At 36.7% G+C, this 14,661-nt stretch overlaps 1 protein-coding gene across 4 annotated transcripts in view; it reads left to right on the top strand.

Annotated features, from left to right (window-relative positions):
- The window catches only part of LOC6045925 (akirin), a 28,727-nt gene extending 14,349 nt beyond the window's left edge, over positions 1-14,378 (top strand). For all 4 annotated transcript variants that reach the window (XM_038262048.1, XM_001863165.2, XM_038262049.1 and 1 more), the window contains exons 2-5: positions 1,139-1,574; positions 7,064-7,257; positions 7,561-7,717; positions 11,734-14,378. In XM_038262048.1, coding sequence (XP_038117976.1) covers positions 1,340-1,574; positions 7,064-7,257; positions 7,561-7,717; positions 11,734-11,744 — 597 coding nt within the window. In that variant the 5' untranslated portion in view covers positions 1,139-1,339 and the 3' untranslated portion in view covers positions 11,745-14,378. The remainder of the gene's footprint in view (positions 1-1,138; positions 1,575-7,063; positions 7,258-7,560; positions 7,718-11,733) is intronic.
- Positions 14,379-14,661: the final 283 nt, after the last annotated feature.

Genomic DNA, 14,661 nt, shown 5'->3' with positions numbered 1-14,661 from the left:
TTCCGTGCCAATTTTTTTCTCAAAAGTCCTCAACAATACCTACAACTTTGCCGAAGACACCAAATTAATCAGAAAATTCACTCAAAATTTACAGCTGTTTGAATATTTACATACCATTTTTGTATGGAAAAACGAAACTATTGGCACTACGCCCCCCGGGGCATGGCCTTCCTCTAACGTGGGATTTCTGCTCCAGCGCCTCTGACGAGACAGGAGAAACCGGGACCGACGTTTTACTTCACCATCCGATAGAAGCTCAGTGGATAAGGCGGGAATCGAACCCGCGTCTCATAGCATCATCGGGATCGGCAGCCGAATGTATGGACAGCAGCCAAAATTGTATGGAGACTTGTATGGGTGAACCATTGACGCAAAATAGCTTATTTGGTCATAGGGAAGGCCCCACAAAGTTTGAGTCAAATAAAAAAATACAAAAAATAAAAATGATCGAAATCGGCCGATTTCGTGAAGCGTTGCTCAAATGGATCACATTTCACAGAATCTACAAGGGAGGATGATGCGGTGGACATACCGTACCAAACGCTTCAAAAGAGATGTGTGGACAATAATTCGATGCCTCTGTGCTCTCTTATGCTAACTAGATAGGAAAACCAGCAAGCTTAGTACAAGAGAGCACAGAGGCAAAAAAAACCTTTTTTGTAAGAAGGGTGTACAATCGCCTAACCCCTAATGTAACAAGTGACACGTAGTACATATTTTACTACACCCTGATTCCATCATTCATAGTTTTGAAAATATTAACCGACAAACTTTAAAAATAGATTTTCTGGAAAAGTTACTGTAACCAAGTTGACACCCTGCACCCAACCCAATCGCACACGCACACTAGATAGCTTCTTGTTCCTTCTCTCCACACACCAGACTCAGTCTGACAGCTGACCTGACAGCAGCGGGAGGCAGGTCTCTGGAACGAAACATCGAAAATCGAAATCTGCTGCGCCGTGGTGGACAGTGTGGAGTAGTTTTCATCTGAAGAGCCGTGCCGTCGAGCAAATTCCAACGCGATTAGTGTGTGTTGTGTCTAATCCTTTCCATCGGGCATTTCGTGTTTTGCTCAAGGAGCTCGTTTTTCCTGTTCCTCTGCTAAAAAGAAAGTGTTCCTTCCCTTTTTGTACAGCTTTGATTGTCGCAGCAGCGGTGAATACTGATTGATGTGCAGGTGAAAAAAAGAAACATTACCCAGTAAAGGAAGCACCTCGGTTCTCAAGTGGTAACCCCTTAATCGTTGTCGTTCCGGAAGTGGAAAAAAGAAGCAGAAGAAAAAGACTGAACCAGCGCCTCCTCAACCGGCAACAGCAGCAGCAAAAAGAATCACAAAATGGCCTGTGCAACGCTGAAACGTTCGCTCGACTGGGAGAGTCTCAATCAGCGGCCGACCAAGCGCCGGAGGTGCCACCCCTTCGGGAGTCCGGCCGGCGCCGCCGGCAGCAGCACTTCCATCAGCAACGCCCTCAACAGCAGCCCCTCGTCCTCGTCGGCGGCTGCCCGCAGTGCCGTGATGGAACCGAAGCCTTCCCCGTTTGCCGATGCCGTCTGCCCCAAGCTGACCCCAGGTGAGTGTGTCCGGTCCACCATACTAACATCACTCTGAATCGATCGAAAAATCGTTTTTGTCCGTCCGTCTGTCCGCGCGTCCATGTTGACCGACGATGACGGTATCAGAATACATGGAGCCAGCAAAGTGTGCATTAAATTTTATATTTTGCGCAGAGACAGCGCAATGAAACGTGATTTGGTTGGCTCTTGACTTGGTGGTGATGGCAATGTCGTCGTCGTTGCCGCAACTTTCAAGCTTTTAAGGTTTTAACCCCGAAAAACAAAAAAAAAATCACCCCGATAACCAACCGGGGCTTGTCTGTGGATGAGAGGGCGTGGGTGAGGCCAGCAGTGAACGCAGTGGAATTAGAGGGTTTTAATTTAAAGGGGAAGAAAAAGAACATAGTGGGGTGGGTTTTGAAGCATTTTGAAAGCATCCCCTTTAAATATTCGCTAACATTTTAAAAGGGAGGTTCGCTTGAAGAAAATTTAGAAATTTGTCTATCTATTCTGCATGATTTGAAACCATTAACCCTCTAGAACTCAATCCCGCCTTTTAACGGGCTTCGATTTAAAAAAATCATCAAAAAACCATCTTTCTTATATGACTTTGCCAATGTTTATAAAAATGTCTTTTTATTACGGTCAACTTTGGCTGTTTTTTTTACTAACATTTTTTAAATATATTCTAAGTAAAAAGAAGTATGCAGTAATTATTGTTATGTCCCAGACTATGCTTCTACGCATTTTTTACAATTTAAATTATAATGGTTACTGTGAAAACATGAAAAAATAGATAGGCAAAATGTAATGGTAGGAGGTGGTAGAATAGGCCAAATACTTCCAAAAACAAACATAAACTAAACAAGATAAACGCAAACTAAAATACTAAAACTAAATGTTATGACTCATCACTTATACCTACACTTGACCGATTCTTAGCATTTGTTTACAAAGCAGTCATTTTTTCAAGTTGAACTTTGGATGGTTTTGATAATTTTTTTTCAAATAGTTTTCCAACTATTTGAACCACACAAAAAACATATTTCCACACCAAAGTTCCTATTCTAAACATATCTGTGAGCAGAAATTGTAAAATGTATAAACGCTTGAAATTTTGAATTTTCCCAACTTTTTTAAATAATTGCTCAAATTAATGGATGGAATGTAGATATTTAATCATTCTAAACGGAATTTTTTAGTAAAATGACTCTTTTATAAGCCCTCTTATTGACAAAAGCAGATTCTGGTGTTATAAAACTATACAGGACATTTAAAAAGGCGGTATATGGAAGCGTTGTCCCGTCACGAAAAATGACAATTGTTTAATTTGCAATAGTTCGTGAAATGGGATTTACATCATATTTTGGATTCTCTTCGTACTCGAAAACCCCTTTAAAATGCTTATTAGAAATCGAAAATTGGTCAAAAGGAACCAGAGTTACGACTGACGCAAGTTTGCGTTGTCCCGTCACGCCAATTTTTTGGTCAAGGCACGAATTCAAAAAAACCTAGAATATTGGAAATTTTTTATACAGAAATGTAACAGGAAGTCAACGGGTCAAATTTAATTAATTTGGGGATGCTGAACTCGAAAATAATCCTTAGAATATTCTAAAGTCCTTAGAACAGTCTATGCGGCATAATGCCAAATATGGCCAAAAATAAATAAATAGGTACTCATGGAATTCAATACAATTTTCTAGCTACGCCATACTGGCCGCCATCTTGGATTGCACATTCTCTGAGTACTCTGGAATATTATATGGCTCATATTCGAGTTCAGCGACCCCAAATTAGTTGCATTTGACCCGTTGATTGCCTGTTACAATCCCGAAAAAAATCAAATTTTCTGGCTTTGCCATATTGGCCGCCATTTTGGATTGTCCCGCCCGTGTGGATCAATCGGACCGCGCACTGGACTCACAATCCAGAGGTCGCCGGTTCGAATCCCGCGGCGGGCGCTCTAAAATTCTTTGTGTAAATATGGGTATTCGGCGCCGTCGCTCCGTGCCATACTTTCATACACTTAGGAGCCCAGGGCGGCGAAGTCCTTGTAGATAAAAAGGAAGACACTAGTGGTTGGTACTAGCAATGGTGGCCGACAGCAATAAAGTCAACTTCGTTTTTTTTTTTGGATTGCACATTCCCTGAGTATTTTGGAATATTCTAGGGCTCATATTCGAGTTCAGCAACCCTTTGTTGAATTTGACCTGCTCATTGCCGGTAACATTTCTTTATAAAATATCGAATATTCTAGCACCGCCATATTGGCCGCCATCTTGGATTGCACATTCCCTGAATACCTTGGAGTATTCTAGGAGTCATATTCGAGCTCAGAGACCCTAAATTAGTTAACGTTGACTAGTCAGTAGAGATTTTCACAATTGCTTCATTTCGTGACGGGACAACGCGAGCAAAACCCTCTTTTGCAAAATATCTGCGTTGTCCCGTCACGAAAAGAAGTACCTGTCGAATCAACAAAATTTGACGAAATTGGGTGATCCAGGAAGCAAAATCTTCGCTTTACATTTTAGAATCAATTGTAGAAAAAGGTTATTTCAGAAACTTACTAGGAAAGCAGAGGTCTTCACTTTTGTGTATAAAAATCAAAATGATCTAATTGTGCGATGTTGTCCCGTCACGCTACATATGTATCTCACTTGACTCAAACTTGGTGTTTTTAAATGTTTGCTGGAGTGAATTTTATTGGAAATTGCATGTACTTTCCAAATTTGTATAAATATTGGTACCTTTTCCCACAGATTTTAAAGTTATCAGTTAAACTTTGAAAAAATATTTGCAACGGCCTTACTTTTGCCACATTGCCAACTACGGGTTGGCTATAGTTTTTATTTGTAGTAAATGTTTTTGAATTTTAAACTAAATTCATTCAGTTCTTTCAAATATTGTTTCCAAATGTGTGATTCCCTTAAACTTTTGTGTGACTATGTGTACCACAAGTTGTGGACTATGGGTCCACAACTGTAGATGAAGCTTGAACTTAAATATCGAAAAAAAATCCAAAGGTTTTTTGGTCTGGATGAAAAAAAAAATGTAAAAATTATGCTTTCAAAATATTAAAAAATCTGGAAATTGCAAATATGGGTGGTAAAAATTTTAATCAAAGTTTTTTTTAAGTACTAGTTTTTTAAATATTGTTTTTCTAAAGTTTAACTCTTTTCCGTTTTGTGCTCTCAAAATTCAAAATTTGTGAAAAGTTCAAAAAGCCTTCATTTGATAATAAATTCATTTGATTGTAAATTTGTATTGGCTTGATTTAATAAATAAGAATTTGTTTGAGTTATTTCAAATAAGTTTAAAGAACTTTTGTCTAAAAAAATCGTATAAAATTAGTGGTAAAATAGTTATGAAGTGTTATCGAACTGGATTTTCATTAAAAAAAATGAATATAAAAATACTAACAATTAATTCGATAAATCGACATCGATTCAAAAAATTAAATAAAATTTACAAAATTTTAATGGATACTTGGTAAAAATTTCTTTTAACGAATTCCCATATATTTTTAATTTCTTTGAAATAAAAATAACCGTAATCAAGTGTAAAGATGATAATATTTGATAGTAAATATAATCATAAACTCACAAATAATTTTGTTGTCCTTAACTTTTTGTCAACATATTTTTCACTGCCAGCTAAAACGAAGTTCCTGAAAAACTTATGTTTGATAATTTCAAAAATAAACATTGAAATAATACTATTGTTAAGCTTTCGGTTATTTTTAAAAAACTGATTTTTTTTATGTTTTTACCCCGAATCAAAATGATGGTTCCATTTTTGAAGTTTATTATTGAAATTCAAGTTTTTTTTTACAAAAACTGTCAATATATTTTTTTAAGAAACTTTGTCCAATGGTTTATATTGAGTTTTTATAGAGAGCTTTTGATTTGAAACCATTCTTCAGATAAGAAATACATATTTTTTGTGAGAGTTTGCAGGATGGAATGGATCGAAACAATGGCAAAAAAAACTCTTTCCCGTGGGGACCATCCATAAACCACGTGGAATTTATTTTTGTGACTTATTGTGTATGGCAAGTCATTTCTTTTTTTTTTCGACAAACTCGTAAACAGTTCTGACGATTCTGCAAACAAAAGAAGCACAAAAACTGTCAAAAAGTGCAAGTTTGTTTGTTTGTCGTATTCTTATAACTTCTAAATACGTCCTTCATTTGAATTTTTCTTCGAAAAGATTCCACGTGGTTGGGTGGCCCCTAACATTTTATATTTATATGTATTAAAAAATGTAAAAACGTAAGATCATGATTTAAAGTTGTAGAACAGACATGAAACCATCAATAAATATCAAAAACTAAGCATGATAAATTTCATATGGAATGTACTAAATATTTCGGATTGGTTTTCAAAAAGCCGTAAGAGCCATTGGTAAACAAAGCCCTTTTTGCAACGGTACTCGACCTACTTGCGAAAAAACTATTTCAAAAATGCTTGAGATTGTTCATCTACATCTACACGTCCTTCATGTGCTCTACATTAAAGATAAATGAAATTTTGCTTCAATTTTGAGGAAAATGAAAATTAGTGTCGGAGGTCACGGTGGCTCTTACGGCTTTTTGGAAACTCACCCGAGATATGTACTGCAAATAAATGAAAAAATGCATAAAGCAAGGTTCAGTTGATTATGTTTTAATCTTTTTAGCTGGATCTTGTAACATTATGTTTGCTGTCCACCATTGAAAAAACGGATATTATCCACTGTTGACAAAATCGAGTTTTTTGCACCAGGTGGTAGAGGATGTTCCAACGCGTCTTCTGGAACTTTTAATTTCACTAAAATATTGCTTGGATTAGGCTGCCGATGCGAAAACCCAAACGGCTAATATGCCACTCTTATGAGAAATTGCCTTGACGGTGATTTGGGTGACAAACACTAAAACGCGTTTTTCTCGGAATACTTGATTTGGCATAATAGCCCAATTTTCAATTATGGGCAATTTTCTATAAAATCAAACTTCGTACATCACAAAACGTTAGTTCCGCACGGGATTCTGATAATTATGGCTTCCCGACGGCACCATGTGTGTTTTTTCCAGCAACTCATAGCAGCTCACAGTATAAACTAGTCTCCAGGCGAACTGTATTCTACAAATATAGTCGGTAGTTGTTTTGCACTACTTGAGATGTGCTGCTAGTAGACGTGGGGGTTGGGTTGCAATGAGCCATAAACCTAAAACTCTGCATTGCTGCTGCTTCTGCCGCTGCAGTTTCATCGCATTTCATCCCTCTCCGGGCGATGGAAATCCCCAGCGGGAGGAGATAAAAGTGGGGGGATATTTTAGATCTTGCCTCGCACACTCTCCTCCGACAAGTGAAATTATTCATAAGTTTTCCCTTTTTTCATTTCTCCTACGATTGCGAAAAATCGATGTCGATGTCACTCTGTGGAATATGGTTAAATTATTCAATGTCCAGCTTACTTTTTTTTTTTGCATGTTCTTCATTCAATTTAATTTGTTTTGCAGAAAAAATGGCCCAAAACATCACGGAAGAGATCAAAAGACTGCACCGCCGGAAGCAGCTCACCTTCAACCACAGCGAGCGTATGCAGGACTCGGAATCGAGCGGCTCCGAGATGGGCCCGGACAGTCCCCGCCGGCCGGACAGCCCCCCGAGCATGGTCAAGAACCCGGAGAAGGCGCTGTTCACGTTCAAACAGGTGAGTATTTTGGTGCATCGACGCATTTAACCTAACAGTTGGTCCTCCTGTAGCTAGAAAAGGGTGTTCTCTGTGAAGAATCCGTCTCAGCAGGGGACGGAGAGGGATTTTCTACGTCTCGTGGAATGTGCTGTGGCAACGCAGCAAGAGATCCCTTTCCGTGTCCTCTTTGCACCAGAGGATCATAATTCATCCGGACCAGATGTCTGATCCTTTTTTTCATTTTTGACGCGCAATAGCTGCGTATTGTCACGTTTCAGAAGTGAACATAAAGCATTTTCGTTTGTTTTGCTCTATTCGCAGGTACAAATGATCTGCGAGCGTATGCTCAAGGAACGAGAGGACTCCCTGCGGGAACAGTACGATGCCGTGCTGACCACCAAGCTGGCCGAGCAGTACGACGCATTTGTCAAATTCACCTACGACCAAATACAGAGACGCTACGAAGCGGCGCCAAGTTGTAAGTATTTACAGAGTAGAAAGTTACAAAACCGATAGTTCTCTGCAAAAGTCGATGTGCACCGATTTTGATTAAGTTTTACTAAGTGTTTCGGAAAAAAAGTTGTCGCGTATTCTCTGGATGGTTCCAAAGGACAATTCAAGAAATAATAGGCAAACAAAAAAGTTGCTCATTAATCGGTTATGTGTCTTAATAATTGCGGCTTGTAAAATTTTCCAATCATTATTTTCAATGTCTTAAAATCTGGCCTCACATTTTAAATAAGCCAAAATTAGTATTTTAAGTCCTTCTCTATTTTGAACATTAAGGACTAATAGCTGAAAAAAAAATAAAATGAAAAAAATCTCAATTTCAGTTTTTTTTTTTTCAGTAATTAGGGGAACAGCATCTAATTCCAGCGTGCCTCTAATGTTGCCGTGTCGGCACTTAGACATTCGATTACAACTCATTAAAGAAGTGAGCAAGCAAGTTTATATCAAAAGTTGTTCAAAATTAGTTGTTTAAATAGTGAAAATCGGCAAATGGGATGGAGTGAGGAGCGAGTGCTCAATCTGCCAAACATACGAGAATTTCCCCTACTTGTGTCTTATTTTCAAAGTCGAAAATAACGAACATTTTTTCAGCTAGTCTAAAACAAAACTAATTTCAGAAATGGTAAAAAATAACTATTTAGAAATAATTCAAAATAATATATAAATAAAAACGATTATGATCTTAACGATTTTTGAAAAAAATAACGAAATTGTTACTGAAACAAAATTGAAATTTCTTCCGAAAATGTTTGTTTGTCTTTTCTTAATAAAACACAGCGAATTAACCTTTAAGAAGAGATTAGTTTTTTAAATGTATTGCTGAGGAATTCTAAAATAAAGGGGTAGGCGTGGCTGAATGGTTACGCTGTTCGCTTTGTAAGCGGAAGGTTCTGGGTTCGATTCCCATCTGCTCCTATCGAGAAATTATGGAAGGAAGGAATTTTGAACACTTGAATATGAAGGAAAAATTCATTAGCTCGCGGCGGGGTTCGATTCCCCGTCCTTTGGGTCAGCAGACAAAAATGCTAACCACCAAACCATCGAGGCTTAGTTGACAAGAAGAATTAAGAATGCTATAAGAATCCAAGAAACTTGAATGGAATCTGAGAACCTACACACTAAATTCTGATGTTCGTTTTCAGTAAATAAGTTTACTGAAAATTTTCAGTAATCCTATTTTTACTGAAATTCAGCATTCGTCTTTTGAAATTACTGAAAATCAGTAACATTCCTGTCAGTCTATTTATGTTTCTGACATTTGCTCTGCCAGTCTATTTGGTTGCCATTTTAGTTTGTTCTCGAAGCGTGCCGTTGGAAATCGAGTTTTGATCCACGTCCGAACAAAATCGGTTCTCAGTTTCGCTGCGGCCGGAAGTGGATTCCTGTTGTTTTTTGTGTTTGGCAATCGTATATAGTAATAAATAAAGGCATTTTTATTGTTCTTAGGACTATCTGTTACGCGATCTTTTGTAGAACTGGCTGACCATTTCTCTTTTTTCACTTTTCTTCCACGCGAAAACGAAAAAGTAGCCAGCGAAAAAAGCTGGACTTGCTCCGAATTCCGTAATTTGCCATTATCCGGGTTTCACTGGAGTACCGGGAACCGGATTAGCTGAAGACACAGTTCAGTTTGACAGTTAAGAATTACTGAAAATTCAGTATTGTCTGACAATTCGGGCTTACTGAAAATTCAGTTCAATTTGACAGCTTATCAATTACTGAAAATTCAGTTTTATTTGACAACTCTTTATTTACTGAAATTTCAGTTCAGTTTGACAGATCTTCGATTGCTGAAAATTCAGCATTTCTTACGTCATTTTGACATTTTCAAACTTACTGAAAATCCAGTTTACCATCTGTCATCCTGATTGGTTTCAGAAAACTGAAGTTTCAGCAATTTACTATTTACTGAAAAACTTTCTGAAGATTCAGTAGTGCAGATTTCAGTAAATTTTTACTGAATTTCAGTGAAAGAAAGTTGCTGTGTAATAACAGGACAATGCTCAATATTGAATGCAAAGTTGAATTCAAGAACACTTACTCGGTTGCATGCTCGTTAGGCGAATATTGAACTTTCAACACGACCAGAATTCAGCACAAAAAGCTTGGTGAACCGACTTGGAAAGCTTTCAAAGTGAATCTAAGAACATACGAAGAATTAAGGACTAAAAATAACTATGACCAGCCACATCACCTACCACGGTGAATCCTGGCTTCACACCCATCTTACTAACCCCCTCGTGATACTTTGTCTAAGACGCAGCCGATTTAGCGGTCTTCATCACTCAAGTATCGGACTAAAATTCCCATCCACTTCCCCGTGTCTTACTACTGGTCGTGGCCGGCGCTGTGATTAACTAGCATGATAGGGACATTTGAAAGTTGCGAAGTGGTGATGATTGGTTCCTACTCTTCATCTTTGGTCCACGGAGCAATTCAGAGGTCAATAACAGAGTAGCAACTACGGGTAGACACCAATGCTATGTCATGCTTTTTAAAATTTATAAATTTTTAAATTTTTAAATCATTTAAATTTTTTTAATTCTTGAATTTTTAAATTTAAATTAAAATCTTAAATTCTTCAATTATTAAGTTAGTAAATTATTAAATAATTTAATTATTAAATCATTAAATTATTAAATCATTAAATTATTAAACTAATAAATTATTAAATTATTAAATTATTAAATGATTAAATTATTTAATTATTCAATTATTAAATTATTAAATTATTAAATTATTAAATTAATAAATTATTAAACTATTTAACTATTTAATTATTAAATTATTAAATTATTAAGTTATTTAATTATTAAATTATTAAATTATGAAATTATGAAAATTATTAAATTTTTAAATTATTACATTATTACATTATTAAATTTTTGAATTATTAAATTGTTAATTTGTCAAATGAATTTTTTAAATTTTAAATTATTTTGTTATTTAATTATTCAATTATTTAATTATTTTATTATTCAATTATTTAATTATTTAATTATTTGATTATTTGATTCTTTAATTATTTAATTATTTAATTTTTAAATTCTTAAATACCGTCACTTCATCTTTAAAACAATTAAAATCTGCTGATTCCTTAATTTTTTTGTACACCATCTTAGACTATAGAAAATCTGATAACTTTGGAACATTTTTGGAGTCATATTTTAGGAAAGAGAAATTTCGAGAATGAAATACATAATACAAATTTCGTGTTTCGATTTTTCTAAGTGACGCTTTGGCGAGGATCATTGAGAATAATGAATTATCGACTAACTGACAGGGTAGGTAAACCATCACCATCGCACTATCATTGATGCATATTTCGGTGCGTTCCTCGTCTCTTAAAACTTCTCTTCTCTTTCGCAGCCGAGTGATGGTCGGCTTGCTGTCGCGAATATCGAAAGCCCATCACATCGACGAGAAATACTCTCTCGCTGGCTCCGATGGAACTATCGTTCCAACCGGAGAGACACGCACACGAAATTGCTGTATACATACACTGGAGCTCACGCACACAAATGAACTCATTTCTACAGGGCTTACGGGCGAGAGAATTTCACGATTGCTCTTTCTCTTGCTTTATGAGCGAGGGGACTGGCTGTGTGAGAGATTTTTTTCCGTCTTACGCATCGGTATGTTCGTTGCTCGCTATTTCATCGGCGTCGTTTTCGCTTCGCTCTCTTGATGCAGTTTTGGGAGAACGCCGAAAATTTGATGATTTGAGCGAGGGACGATATCTAAAAGCCCTCGGCCATCGGCGAGGAAATGAGAAAATACCATCCCTGCTAAAGGCTAACTGATACCAAGAGATGTTGGTATCAGTTACTAACTGATACCAACATCTCTTGGTATCAGTTAGCCTTTAGTGCTCTAATATACGCTGGAAGTTTAATCAAATCGGTGCACATCAATACAACCTCTTCAAAAATCGTTTCAAACATTTAAATAATTACTTGTTTTTTTTTCGCTTCTTAATTTCAGACCTCTCCTAAACAGCTCTATTTAAAATAACACGTTCGATGTAAAAAAAAAGCAAGCAGCAGCAACAGCAACGTGTGAAACGATGTACACACATCCTCCACCCAAGCACACATACAGCCACATAAGCACACAAACAAACAAGCAAAACAAAAAAATCCAGCAACAGCAAGATAAACGCGCGCGCATCTACGACGTAACAAAAACAATATTTAAATTCTCAGATTAACTAGGAAAGCGCGAGCGAACGAGCGAGTAAGCGAGACCGAGCCCTACCGAGTAGAGCGGACTTTTCGTTGTTACTTTTTTTTGTTGTTGTTTGTTTTTAAATTGTACCTCTAAATTTTACTACACACACACACACCCATACTCATCTTGCTGAATCCAACATTGCTGCTAAACAAGCAAACAAACAAACAAAAATGCTTAACAAGAAAGAGGAGAACCCGATCGACGAGACCTTTCGTCCTCGGATAGACTGTTCTTTAAAGAGAGAGAGAGAGGGAGAGAGAGAGAGAAAACATACAAATCAACACAAAAACACATACATTTATTATCTTTATTATTCTTTTGGAATCTATAGTTTGTAATGCTTACACACTCTCAACACTAACACACAGAGTGAGTGAGAGAGCGAGATACATTCACAACCAATTTGTTTGAATTGCTTCGTAGAAATTGTTTTCCAACCTACAATACACACACACACACACCAAGAAGAGAGAAAGAGAGAGAGAGTAAGCAACAGTTTGTGAGAATCGCCCAATAAACTCTAGCAAACGAGAAAGAGCTACCGGAACGCGACTTTTTCTTTTTTTTTGTCTATTTCTGTGTTGTTCTTTGGTTAAACCTAACCTTAATCCCTTCTATTACTTAGCATAATTTGCAAAATTCTTCCCCGTATCGTATAATTAAAAAAAAAGAGTTATTTTATTTAGCGTAATTTTTGTCTTTTTCATTATTACTTTTTTCCGATAGTGCTTTGCGTTTTTTTTTCAACGCAGATTTTCCTCCCCTCAACCCTGCGCTAGTAAAAATTTAGTTTGTAAGAAAACACTCATTTTGTTGTCGTTTTGTCAATTTGTTTCTTATTTTTTTCGTAGCCAATTTTGTGCAAAATTATTCCAGATAAATTTAGTTTTTTTTTTGCTCTGTTTTGTTTTATTGACAATTATTTCTGTGATGCTTCCGCGTATTCGGACACTCACTCAAGAGAGGGGGGAAAGAACGGCGAAGCAAGAGGAGTAAATTTAACAGAAAACAAAAGAAAAACAGCACACATAACAAACAATTATCTCATCTAAAATAGTAGGGAAAACCATGATAATACTAACACTGAAGGTGGAAATAGCGAAACACTAAAAGCTAAGGCATAACACATAGAGAACACACAACATATACACTTATACATATGGAACTATATTTATATACATATTAGAAAGGGAAGCAGGAATGCAGGAGAAGGAAAAAAACAAGCATAACAATTGAATACGGCTGATGTTCGACTAGAATGCAAAACATTAACCTAACTGACAGAGGTTCCGATCTCTAAAGGGAGAAGAGAAAAACAACAGTTCATGTAAAGTTAAGTTTCTACATAAGTTAAGGTATGTCGGAGCGGGAGAAGAGTAATAAAACAAGTTAAAGTAAACCTTAAGGATCGTCATTATATATTAGTATACAAAAGTAAAACAGCAAACTAAGATTGAGAACGGATACAGAAAATTAAAAAAGAAAACACAAAAATTAAGCTTGTACTATAAACAGTAAGATGAAGTTAATTAATAAGCGTTTATATACATATGTTTTATATAAAAAAAGTGGAGGAAAAAAACTGAAGCAAAACTATCTTTATGAAACAACACACACACACTTTAACCTGTATCGAATTGCGAACGAGAAAGAAACAAAACAAAAAACTAGATTCAGTTCCGATAAATCATTGCAAACGTAATTCATAAAACACACCAGCCAGAATTGCACGCACTCACACACACACCTCTAAATGTGTGTATTAAATTGCGTGCATTAAAATGCAATCGCAGCGCAAATAAGCAGAGAGAAAAACAAAAAAAAACAAACCTACCTACCTTAACCAAAACAAGTAAGAGAAATAAATTGATCAGCCTAACTCTAACCATACTTCTCTCCGATTGGATTCGATGTTTTTTAGTCGAGAAACAAAAAAGGAAAATCCCACATTCAACCACCCAACACACACACAAACACACACATCTCCGTCACATTCACCTTGCAGCATCCGCAAAATATGTGTCGCGCGCGCAACGAGCAGCAAGAAACCAACCAGTTTGGCTGGCTGGCTAGTGCAGCGCGCGCGCGACAAAAAAGGATCGATTCCCTTGACGCGCGCAACGCAACGCAACGCATCTATAGAGAGTGTCCAAAAGCTTTAAACGCCATAAAAAAAATTCCAAATGCGAGCGAGAATGCCTTTTTCGCGCCGGTTATGGGCGCTGAAGGGTGTAGGATTCTAGGGCATAGCTGGATTTGACAAGAGAAAAAAAAACTAAACATTAGAAGAAACTAAAACACACAAGCAGCAGGAGACGACACATTGGTAACCAAACGGAGAATGCGAAGTAATAAAACAAAAAAGTGCAGTTTACTAAGTCCATACAATGAGCTAAGTTGGTGTGTTTTCGTTTGATTGGCCGGGTGGTGTATCACAGTCTGAAAACGCATTGGTTTTTTCACCTGATTCGATTGCATTTGAAAAGCAATTTCTTGAAATATATCAAAAGTGACAGAAAAGCAGGTAAGTCACAGAATGGCGTAATTAATTTTGATTCTCTAACCTGAACTTTTGATCATAATATCTTACTTAATGAAACATAAAAAACAACCAAACATTTGGTCATCTGGAGCGAATCGGGACTACAGTCTGAAAAGCAGCTTTTAGAGCACTTAAGC

The sequence above is a fragment of the Culex quinquefasciatus genome, chromosome 3 (genome assembly GCF_015732765.1).
Source record: "Culex quinquefasciatus strain JHB chromosome 3, VPISU_Cqui_1.0_pri_paternal, whole genome shotgun sequence".
In the NCBI taxonomy this organism is placed as follows: domain Eukaryota; kingdom Metazoa; phylum Arthropoda; class Insecta; order Diptera; family Culicidae; genus Culex; species Culex quinquefasciatus.
Note: the sequence above shows the minus strand (reverse complement) of the source record. Positions and strands in the feature narration are given on the sequence as shown.